Here is an 11,471-nt window from a genome sequence, read left to right as displayed (position 1 = left end):
CCAGTCCAACCAGTGACGTCCAGCTGCTGGTTTACCGCTCACCACCTGCTCCGCATGTCCCTTTCGTGACATCTCCGGTCCCGCCGACGCCGGTTGCCTCTGTCTCCACCCACGCCTCCACCTGCAGCTCGGTTCCTCCTGTCCGCCTCCTTCAGTGTCTCATAGTTTCATTCATATACTTCTGTTAAACAGGATCTAATGATGGTGTTTAGCTGCTCTGTGGTTTCTGTTATTCACTTGCCTTCATGTTCTTTTCATGTTTTGTGGCCTCTCGTTGCAGCAGCATCAGGTCTCATGTCTTCTCGTGCGGTTTTACGGGTTTCACAAAGCTGTCAGATGGAAAATCTGACGTGCTCTGGTTTGGTTGCAGCTAACCGACCAACGTTTCGTTGGTGAAGTTTCTCCTCTCTGAGTAACGAAGCCTTTCAATGTCACTTAAATCACCAGATGCTGCTTTCCATGTGTCGCTCTTCGTTAATGTCAGCTCAGCGTGGACAGAAGTGATCCGCTGGCTTCACTTGTTCATGCATTCATCTTCAGTAGGTTGGACTATTGCAATGGAGTCTTTACTGGCCTCAACAAAAAATCAATTAGGCAACTACAGCTGATCCAAAATGCTGCTGCACGAGTCCTTACAAACAGCAGAAAAATGGACCATATCACACCAGTCCTCAGATGACTACACTGGCTTCCTGTGAGTCAAAGAATAGACTTTAAAATCTGACTGTTGGTCTACAAAGCATTAAATGGTCTAGGACCAAAATATATTCTAGATTTATTAACTCCATACGAAGCATCCAGAGCTCTCAGGTCATCAGGGACAGGTCTACTGTGTGTTCCCAGAATGAGAAGCAAACAAAGTGAAGCAGCTGTCAGTTATTATGCTCCTCACCTGTGGAACATCCTCCCTGCACACCTGAGGTCTGCACCACCTGTCAGCTCTTTTAAATCAGGGTTGAAGACATTATTGTTTGCTACAGCTTTTACTTAAAGTAAATATATCTGCTCAATGGTTTTAATCACTCTAAAATCTAAATTATTGTCTTTTACTGGCTTGTTTTTAATTTTCCTTTCATTGTATTTTATTTTTATCTTTCTATTCTCTTCTACTCTTTCTTTCTTTCTTTGAAATGTATTTCTTGTTTATACAAATAAATTTGCCTTTGCCTTCATTTTACCAACATGTCCACGATGTTTTCAGGAAGAGTCTGAGTCCATATGAAGCCTGGCTGTAATCCGTTTGTCCATATGGGACAGCAGTACCACAAAGACAGCACCAACATACAGGGTTTAATTAAAGGTGGGTGAGAAACCAGTCGGAAAACAAAATATACAACTTTGACAAACACCTGAAAACCTGGATTATTCTGTCCTATCCTCGTGGACTTCATGGAAATGCTTTGTTTGTTTGTTTGTTTGTTTATCGGCCTAAAAAATGTCAAGAAGCCAGAAATGCTTTATCTTTCTTTATTAATAAAAATGCACATTTAACAAACTAAAGGTCCATTTTTTAACAAAGTGTGAGAAAGAGAGCGAGAAAGAAGTCACACGTTTAGTTCAGAAATGATACTCGGTGGTGACATCAGCAGTGTCGGCATCATGTGATTGGTCCAGTCCTTCATCACGGTCACCAGGTGGAGACATCGCCATAGAAACAGGCCGCTTCCTTCCTGCAGAGTTAAGTTATAACTTCACGAATCTGCTCATAAATTAGTTAAAGAGCCGAACGGCTGAAGCTGAATGATGAACATCAATACTAACACTGTTTCATACACACACAAGGACACACAAGTCTGTCCCTTTGACTGTCCTCTCCGTCCACTCCTCGATGAGGCAGCAGGAACTGAATGTTAGCATGCTGGTTTTAGCATTTAGCCTTAAAGAGCTGCTAGCACGGCTTCTTGTTAGAAGGTGAGTGTTACCTGTGTGCCGGTACAAAGACACCGCGAGGGCAGTGGAGATGCAGTACGGGGAGATCACCACAAGGTGGCAGATGACTCTCAGCACAGACGGGGTTTGGTCTGCGGTGGACCAGGCCGAGCCATGAGGATCTAGAAAAATCAGCATTCCCTCAGCAGACACCTCCAGAAACACTATGAAGCTCAGCTCAGCAACATTTGCTCATCAAACAGACGTTTGAAGCTTCTGAATCACCGACTGTAGCATAAATAATGAGACATGACCTACGAGTTTCTGATCCAAAGGATCAGCTGAAGGCTTTGCTGCTCCTGTGTGATCCAGAAGCATCGAGTCTGAAGGTCTACAGACCACCAGAGGGCGCTGCGCTCTCTGTCAACGACTCACCTCTGACAAACAGCCAGCTGGGTGGAGACTCTCCACGACTGCTGATGCGACACCTGTAGAGTCCTTCATCCGCTCTGGAAACGCGCTGGATGGTCATGTGACCTGTCAGCTCAGTCCTGATGAGGGAGCCATCTTTATAGAAATCAGCTGGGAGGTTGTAGGGAGGGGTCCTGGTTTTACAGCGCAGGGTCACGTCATGTCCCTCCGTCACAGGGAGGACAGGACTCTGCAGGACCACCGCTTCATCTGAACATGGAGGCAGAATACGTCTTTGCAACAAGCAACAGACTTTTCACGTGATGCTGACTAAGCAAAAGGTGGAGAAACGTACAGATCTCTGGGAAATTTGTTAAACAAGTGGAAAACGTGTTTCTGCAATTCGCGATTCTGAATACATGATTTATTAGTTTAAAAACGCACTAATTTGTAAAACATTACAAATGACTTGAAGTCGACTCATCTGACCTAAAACTTGATCAGTGCTGTTTACTAATGATTCAATCTGGAAAATGAAAAATACATTCACAAAAATAACACAACCGACTTTAAATTAGCAAATGCTAACAGAGTAACATCACATAGCTTAGCTCATTACAAACATTATAAATGAATATTACTGACTCCTACATTTGCACAGATTTATCTTTTGAGCGTCTCAAACTGTAATTTTTGGAAGCTATGCTAGCTTGTGATGCTACATGTTTACACGGTTGACTGCTCTTGATTGAGCTACAGATGTTTTACGCAGATTTCGATGGCGCAGCCTGATTTAGTAAATCATCATCAATAGTGACGGATCTATGAAGAGCTGCTGCAGCTCAGTCCCGATCAGACAACGAGCTGCACTGCTGTCCTGAGCTCAACGGGAGACTCTGTAATGTTCAATCAAATCAAAAAGCTGGTTCGGACTCGTTTGACAGGGTTCATTTATTGCTCCTACCGTAAACACTGATGTTGACAGAGTTGCTCCGCTGCCCTGCAGGAGACTCACACCAGTAGATCCCACTGTCAGGCTTTTTGGCTGTTTGGAGGGTGCAGCCAAAGGGTGTAGGAGTCCCCCATTTCACTCCACAGTGTTGCAAGTTCAACTTGTCACCAGAGGTCGTGGCCTTTGTGGCCCTGTTGACCTTCCATCCGTCAGAGATGTTTTTGCCACCGCAGGTCAGAGAGAGATTCTCATACTCAAACAGCTGAGACGAGTTGGGCGACACTGTGAGCAACGCTGAGTCAGAATCATCTGGACACAAACAGACTTTCACTGAGCAGCTCACATGCATTCAGCTGCAGTTCCTCTAGCGTCCACTCGATGCTGCCCCAAGAAAACTCCGCTGTGACTGAAAGTCCAAACTCAACACAGTTTTTATCCTCAGTATTTGATTTTATCTTTTCTAATGTGAGTGTGAGGTGAAAAACTCAGAGAAGATCACAATGTGTGTCCTTTAAGTGTCACATGTTCAGCAGTGGAAACATCACACCTCCCTACAGTCAAAACACATGAAGTACATTAAGACTGGGAACCCTAATATTCACCTTTCATCAGCAGCCAGCTGGACAGAGACTCTCCACGTTCACTGTGGTGACATTTGTAGGAACTTTGATCAGACTTGGTAAAATTGCGGATGGTCATGTGACTTGTGGGCTCAGCGCTCACGAGGACGCCATCTTTATAGAAATCAGCTGAGAGGTTGGAGGGAGGGGTCTTTGCTTTACAGTGCAGAGTGACATCATCTCCCTCCATCACAGGAAGCACAGGAATCTGCAGGATCACTGACCCACCTCAACACAGAGACAAGCAACAGCAATTCATCCATTTACACAGTAATCAGCAATCTGAACATGGAGAATGGTGGAGAATGGTGGAGAAACATGGAAAAACATGGAGAAACATGGGGAATGATGGAGAATGATGGAGAAACATGGAGAATGATGGAGAAACATGGGGAATGATGAGAATGATGGAGAAACATGGGGAATGATGGAGAATGATGGAGAAACATGGAAAAACATGGAGAAACATGGGGAATGATGGAGAATGGTGGAGAATGATGGAGAATGATGGAGAAACATGGAGAATGATGGAGAAACATGGGGAATGATGGAGAATGATGGAGAAACACGGAGAAACATGGGGAATGATGGAGAACGATGGAGAAACATGGAGAATCATGGGTAACGTGTTTGCAGTGATCATCATGAGGATGCAGGCTCCAGCGCTCCAGTGGGCAGGCTGGAGTAGCGTGAGGGATGGCAGGCAGATGAGGTGATCTGGTGCAGAAGGGAAAGACGGTTGATGACAGGCCAGGAAGCAACAGAAGGAACAGCTGAAGCGAGGAAGGCCTGAAGCGTGTGACCGTTGTGATAACTGAAACAAACGTCTGCGGAGGAGTGGGGTTGATATACCGCAGAGGCGAAGATCTGACCGATGGCAGGCGTGTAAGTCGAGCAGGGACCCAGGAGCCAGGAGGATCCAGGAGGGCTCAGGCCTCACAGGAGACTCGCAGCGTGGCCGAGGCTGTGACACCTCGCTAGTCTTTCCACCTGACACTAAGAACAGGTAAAAACACTCAGCACGCTCAAACCGCACTTTGTACCAACCAGTCATTTTGAAGCATGCCGGGCTGGTTGCTAAGGTGTCGAACATTAGCGGGTATTATGATGCGCTCGCTAAAACATAACATTAGTGTTCTGGGTGGGTGCTTTTTGGAGCTGTTCACAGTGTCTGCTGCTGTTTTATCAGGTGGGTATTCAGGATGTTTCTGGGCTGTATTAATTGTTTGCAGCAGTCACACAGGTAATGCTGTACTTGGAGGGGCAATGTGAGAAAAAACTGTGTTCATGATAACGTGTCACCATTCAAACTCTTTAAAGTATACTCAAACTATACTTGTGGCTGAAAGTACAGTCATTAAGGCTCTGTGCCGCCTCTGAGCTGAAACATCTCACCAGTCAAGATTCACTTCCCTTTATTGTGATCAGTTCCCTTTTAAGCAGAGTCTTATCATAGAAGTGCATCTCAGTTAAATGTGTTTGTTTCCTCTCATGTTGACTTAACCAGTATTGACCAAGTGCCACCAGGAAAGAGATGAGGCTCATGTTTGTCATTCTGAATGTGATGCCATGTGTGTTTAGATGAGTTGCTTTAAAAAGTACCCTGAAAGAAGAAGACGAGTGTAACGGGGGAGTTCAGGACCCAAATGCAGTACCACCACAACACAAATGTAGCTTGTACCAACTTTAACGTCAGACTTTGCAGAAACAGGCACAAAGTCTAGCTTGGATATAAAGTCTCTTTAGTTGGACTCTTGTTTGGTGAACCAAACAGTAACAAGCAGGCAAAGATCCAGGAGGCACAAAACTCTCAGTCAGGGACAGAAGACCGATACCAGGGAGCAGACGTGGACAAAGGCAGGCAGGTTCGGCAAGAGAGATCAGTCCAATCGTAAATGTCGGAGAGTCTTGCATGGAAACAAAGAACAGTCTGGCACTGAGTGACGCTGAGCTTAAATACTGTGCCGACTGGTAATGAGAATCAGGTGAGTGGGCAAGTGGGCGTGGCAGAGCAGGTGAGCAGATGACAAGGAAATGGCAGCAGGCAGGAGCTCAATGCACTGTGGCGAGGAAGCATCTGTGTGGCCTGCAGTGGCATCGAATCTTACCAGTAACAGTGATGTTGATGGTGTTGCTGCTGTCTCTGTGTTTGGACTCACACCAGTACACTCCACTGTCCGACAGTTTGACCGTCTTCATGTCGCAGGCAGAGGAGGTCTGGATGCCCCAGCCCGACCCGCACTGGGACAAAACTCGTTCCAAACTGGGAACACATCACCACAGTTTGTTAATCATTCACACATGTGAAAGGAAACAACTGTGTGAACATGGGAAACCTAAAGAGACTCAACACAGTTGTTTTGTTTCATTGTCCGTTCACAGCAGAAATAAACCTCATAAGCCTCCACTTATTACTTATTTATTCACTGGATTTTAGTGAAACCTTATAACTCACTAATTGGCACATTTTGGAACGAGCACTGTGTTCATAAGTAAATCAAAATCAAAGCCATTTGCTGTTTCTTGAATGTTCAGGGGCCTTATTTTAAGGAATTACATCCACGTGGGGCAATTCTGCACCTCACGATCTACATTAACCACCAAAGGAGAGAGAACGGCCGTCCCTTATCTCAGGGTCAGTGGTTTGATCCCTGAAAACAGTCCATTTACCATAATTACATCAGCAGATAGTGACATAGCATTCAGCACTTCATATAATTCCACTTTGATGTTGCTTAACACAAAGACAAAACGTTCAGAGGTAAGGAAAGTGACTCGATGTTGTCTGTGATGGATCATCAGTGATGATCCACGTGCAGCATGAAAGCAGCCACTGAAAAGCAAACTGACCCATTTGTTGTGTACCTCCACACCGTCCATTCACCTGAGCCGAACTGCTCACAGCTCACAGAAACCTTCTCGTACTCGAAATACTGAGACCTGCTGGGAGAGACCGTCACAGAGGCTGGGAGACAAAGACAGAGAAAGACAGACAGACGTTAATTTAAAGACAGCTGTTAGATTTAGCACTGTTTTGCGGGGACCTTTGGTACACCTGTCTACTGTCTCTGGATAATAGAAGGATCCCATTTGGCAACTCAAATAACTTGTCACAGTGTTGTTACTTGACTTGCTCTGGCCCTCCGTCGCTGTCTGTAGTCACTTCTTACTCCACCCAGACCCACCTGTCATTTTCCATGTGTCCACCGATCAAGGTCACCTGACACCCACATCCAAGTGCTTACCTTCTCCAGTCATCCCCACCTGCTGACACACCTGTCTCTCATCATCTCACCAGCCCTCCAGCATCTGGATCCTCAATGCTGCTGCCTCGTACACATGGCACATGATAAGACGAGCTGGCCAGAGTGGACCCAGCTGATTTCCCATGGATGAACTAAAGGAAGTGACCTGTGCCATTCAGTGCTGTCAAATCTGCTGGAGCAGAAGGACGCAGCTCTGTTGCTCCGGTAATGTCCTCCAGGTGAAGTCTCTACCTGGACTGAGAACTCCCCTTCTAGATCCTGCTCAGCGGTCTCACATGCTTCTTTGCACCTCCTTGAAACACCCCAGTGCGTTAGCAGCCTGCTAGCCAGCAACAGGCCTGCTAACGTTTAGCCTGCTTCCCAGTCATCTGGCCTTCAACCTGCCCTGTCCACCTCCCCTGAGCCATCACATTCATGTTGTTGAGTTTCAGTTGAACTATACTCGTTATTTGCACAATCCTCCAAATTAAACATAATGCACGATCTGTCCACGCTGTCCTCATATGACGTCACGTTCAGCAGGACAACGTCATGTCTCTGTGTTCAGCTGTTTGAATCTGTGATGAAGTAGTTGCATTGGTCAGGTAGAGGGAAACATCATGGTTCCCTCATGGTTTAAGGTAATATTTGGTTATGGTTAGATCAGCTGTTGCCTTGGCTACAATGATGACCACCTTGTTGTGGCCAGCATGGATGGTGGCCACAGTGTGAAAAATATCAGCCTGGCTGTTGGTAGGAAACAGGAAGTGGTGCAATGTGTAATGTATTGACCATTCCCTCCACCTGAGCTCCGTCCTCTGTGTACTCGATACACCACCTGACACACCTCCTCTCTTCCCGTCAGAATAACTACAAGCACTAGAGGGTGCTCTCCGTTGAACATGAGGAGGGGTTTCTGCTGAAACAACTGATGCTGTCAGATTTTTCAGGGGGGAATGGAGTCTACATACAACAACTGAGCAGTCTTCAGACAGACAGGAAGCAGCGAGCGGCGGCCAGCAAGCACATATGGAAGTTCATCAGATATTTTAGACGTAAGAGAACGCAGAGAGCATCTGAATATCCACAGCGAATCCCAACACGTTAAACCAACAATGAAACGACTGTTTCCAAAGAGGCGACACGATTCTCACACTTCAACCTGTCACATGAGGCTTGAAACTTACCACGACTGCGAGCCGACGTCTGGCAGGTCCTCAACAACACTGAAACGACACACACTCAGGTCACTGTGTGTGCGTGTGCAGAAACACTTGACCAAATCACACACTTGAATGTTCAGCTGCCTTTGATCACACAATTTAACAGTTTTGCATCTTGACTTCCTTTGAAGAGTTTAAGGTGAAAGAAATCACATCTCGATTGTGACCGAGGTTTGACTGAAGCTGAGCGCCGTGAGTGTTTCTGAAGTTTTCTCCACTTACAGAGGAAAAGCAGCGTTGCCCTCATGGCGTCTGCAGACTGAGGTATCACTGACCGTCAGGCAGCGAACGCAGCGACAACATCCTGTTAAATTAACCACAGGGAGGGCGGGAGGAGGCGAAAGTAACATCAGAGTAGAAAATGTATTCTTATTGGACTTAAGTCTGCTATCCATCTGTCAACATGTATCTAATGTGCTCTCATTTCTCATTTTCAATTGTTCTAAATCTCTTGTTCACAAACTTGTTGATGTTACCTGTTCATGTGAATAAAGAGACAAATGAACAAACACAAAGCTCACATCCTGTTTATCTGATTGAAAGTGGCCTCGTGTCCTTTCACCTCATGCTCAAAGAGCAGCACACAGCTGTATGAAGATGCTTCAGTAAAGATTATTAAAAGAAATCCACCTCAGAATTCATTAGAAACAAATCTCAACCAATGTCTGAGAGAAAATCTGACTCTTTGATAAAGCTCACAAACACTGTTTAACACCTCTCAAACCTTCTATCATTCATTTTATTTATAATTCACTTCTTCTTTTAAAGGAAAAGTTTGACATTTAGCTTCTTTCTGTCAGTCAGATTGATTCTGCTATGAAACGGTGGTGTGATGTCGCCTTGGTATACCTGAGTCCAGACCTCCAAATTTATTCAGTATTTTGAGTTTTTGAGTATTGGGTGTTGTGCAGTAACAGAAGTAAAGTGATGTGCTTCATTGTCCTCCTAGTGTTGTCTCATAACAGGAGAAGTAATATTAGAATTATTAAAGTCTCTGAAAGTCCCCAGGCAGCAGGAAGGGTGTCCAAAGGCTAAAAAGCTAACACGCTAACAAGCACTGAGTGTCTGACTCCGAGTCCCGAAGCTCCGAGTCAGACTCGTCAGCGTTCTTTGGAAGTATGGAGGCGATGAGTCTGTACAAAGTCTGTAGCTATGCTGAGTAAAGAACTCAAGCAGTCCTTAAGTGTAGTCTAAACGGGTAACAGGGCATCATGGTGCTACAATACTAATACTCAAGTGGTGCTGCCACAACAGTGTTACTGCTACTACTGCGAGTACCACGTCCTTCATTGTGCCAGAGCAACGTCAGGGCTTGTAGACAGCTGCATTGTGGTCTGAGGTGAGAGGAAGACAGCTTGTGGTCCTCCAACAGGAAACTCTCAAAGACAGCTCTCAACTGAAGGTTTGTACTTCATCACATATTTTCACTTATCTTTTAAATAATGACATTTAAATTATTAAAGCGACTGATCTTTCTTCTTCTTCACGACGTTTGTTGAGCATCTGTTGAAGAACGAAGGACTGCTGGACTTGAACGTCTCATGGTCGTTCGAGAGATAGTTAGAATTCTGATGTCAACCAGGAACCAGGAACTGAATCATAGGCTGTGATGGAAGAAGCACTCCTTTCCGTCAAATCCTGCTCTGCAAAAATAATGTGTCATCAGTCAGATCCTGCATTCACAGAAGTAAACGTGAACAAATGTATAAACAGCACAATGGGCTTCAAGTATTCAGGTTGAAGTACCCGAATACTGCTTTCTTTTCAGTGTCTTTCATGGCGACTTGTCCGATCTGCCCGTGTCCTTTTGTTTCTGTGTTTCTTCATACATGTCAATCAAACTCTGGCTCTAATACAACGTTTCAGTCGACCGAAGCGTTTGTTGACAAACGAGTGAAATGAAATGGTTCTTTGTTGTAAATAAAAAACGTCACGTTGGAATTCACTGACAATAAACACTATTTATTGAGCTTTTCATGAAAGGCACATTTGACAGAGCAGTTGTTGGAAATCATCATCTTAATAGAAGAAAGAACTATAGGAAATGATTCGAATGGAAATGATAGAAACATACAAAAGAATTTCGCTGTCAGGTGATCACTGGTGGTCTAACCATAGCCTCCACTCAGGCAGCTGTTTTGGAGGATGTCCTCTCAGACGTGCTTAACTTTGCTCCGTCTGTCTTTATCTATGTACAAAGTTAGATCTGTTTCCTCCACATTGAAATGACATCACATCCTGCCTTCAAGCTGAAGAGCTAGTGTTGCTTTCAGGCGACACGTTGGACCAACAGCTTTTACCACCATCCTAACACTTCTGATTAGCATGCTAGCTAAAGTAAGTACCAATCCCCAAATGAATTACCTCACTGTGTGTTCCACTCCACTCCACGTATATAACATACAATTATAGAATGACAAGAAATAAAATGACGAATAACAACCGAAAATGAAGCCCAGCGGATCAAATAAACAATTACTACTTTAAGGAAAACTAATGACTATGGCTGCATGTACATAAGCTAGCCAACATGCATCAATGACCAGCGTCGCTAACAGTTAGCTCCTACATCTTGCTGAACTACAAATTAATAATAATAATAATAATAATTGAAAAAGACTAATTCCACATTAATGTCTCATGGAAGTTAATTTAATTATCAGTTTTAAACGTGAAAATATAATTTTGGGAAAGCTCATACAATGAGACCAATATGAATCTCACCTCTGTGGTAATAATACACCAGCTAAGAAATATCAAACAGATTTGTACCAACAGTATACAGTTTACACATTATGATGAAACAACGTCCTCATATTCTTAATGTGAGCGAATATATATATAGATATATTTTTAACAGAAACAGAACAAGACAGATGAAATGTAAGAAATACCAAAAACTTTTTGAAAATTTTTGAATAATTCTGTCACTTTTGACATGATAACGAAATGATTTTTTGATGATAATGATGAAGATGATATTCTTACTTATCGTTCTAACTTGTCACCTGTCTGAAATGTTAAGCTTCTGTTTAATAATGACTCATATTTTCATGTCAGTCACAGACATCAGAGGTAAAACACGTCAAAGCTTAAAAGAAACATAAAGCAAAAACATTTTAAACAACATATCTGCACCTACAGAAAGTTC

The 11,471-nt window shown here is 44.1% G+C and overlaps 2 protein-coding genes across 2 annotated transcripts in view; one reads left to right on the top strand and one right to left on the bottom strand.

Moving 5' to 3' along the window:
- Positions 1–1,489, top strand: part of LOC139351574 (Fc receptor-like A) — a 6,011-nt gene extending 4,522 nt beyond the window's left edge. The window contains exon 8 of the mRNA XM_070993522.1: positions 1–1,489. This exon is cut by the window's left edge and continues 61 nt beyond it. Coding sequence (XP_070849623.1) covers positions 1–16 — 16 coding nt within the window. The 3' untranslated portion in view covers positions 17–1,489.
- On the bottom strand, positions 1,473–8,966 carry LOC139351573 (high affinity immunoglobulin gamma Fc receptor I-like). Its single transcript, XM_070993520.1, has 9 exons — positions 8,543–8,966; positions 8,285–8,323; positions 6,703–6,817; positions 5,961–6,115; positions 3,835–4,080; positions 3,245–3,541; positions 2,305–2,550; positions 1,923–2,051; positions 1,473–1,670 (listed from the first exon to the last, which is right to left on the bottom strand). The coding sequence occupies exons 1-9, from the start codon at positions 8,565–8,567 to the stop codon at positions 1,558–1,560; spliced, it is 1,365 nt and encodes a 454-aa protein (XP_070849621.1). The 5' UTR covers positions 8,568–8,966; the 3' UTR covers positions 1,473–1,557.
- Between the last annotated feature and the right edge of the window lie 2,505 nt (positions 8,967–11,471).

The sequence above is a fragment of the Chaetodon trifascialis genome, chromosome 23 (genome assembly GCF_039877785.1).
Source record: "Chaetodon trifascialis isolate fChaTrf1 chromosome 23, fChaTrf1.hap1, whole genome shotgun sequence".
NCBI classification, from domain to species: Eukaryota; Metazoa; Chordata; class Actinopteri; order Chaetodontiformes; family Chaetodontidae; genus Chaetodon; species Chaetodon trifascialis.
Note: the sequence above shows the minus strand (reverse complement) of the source record. Positions and strands in the feature narration are given on the sequence as shown.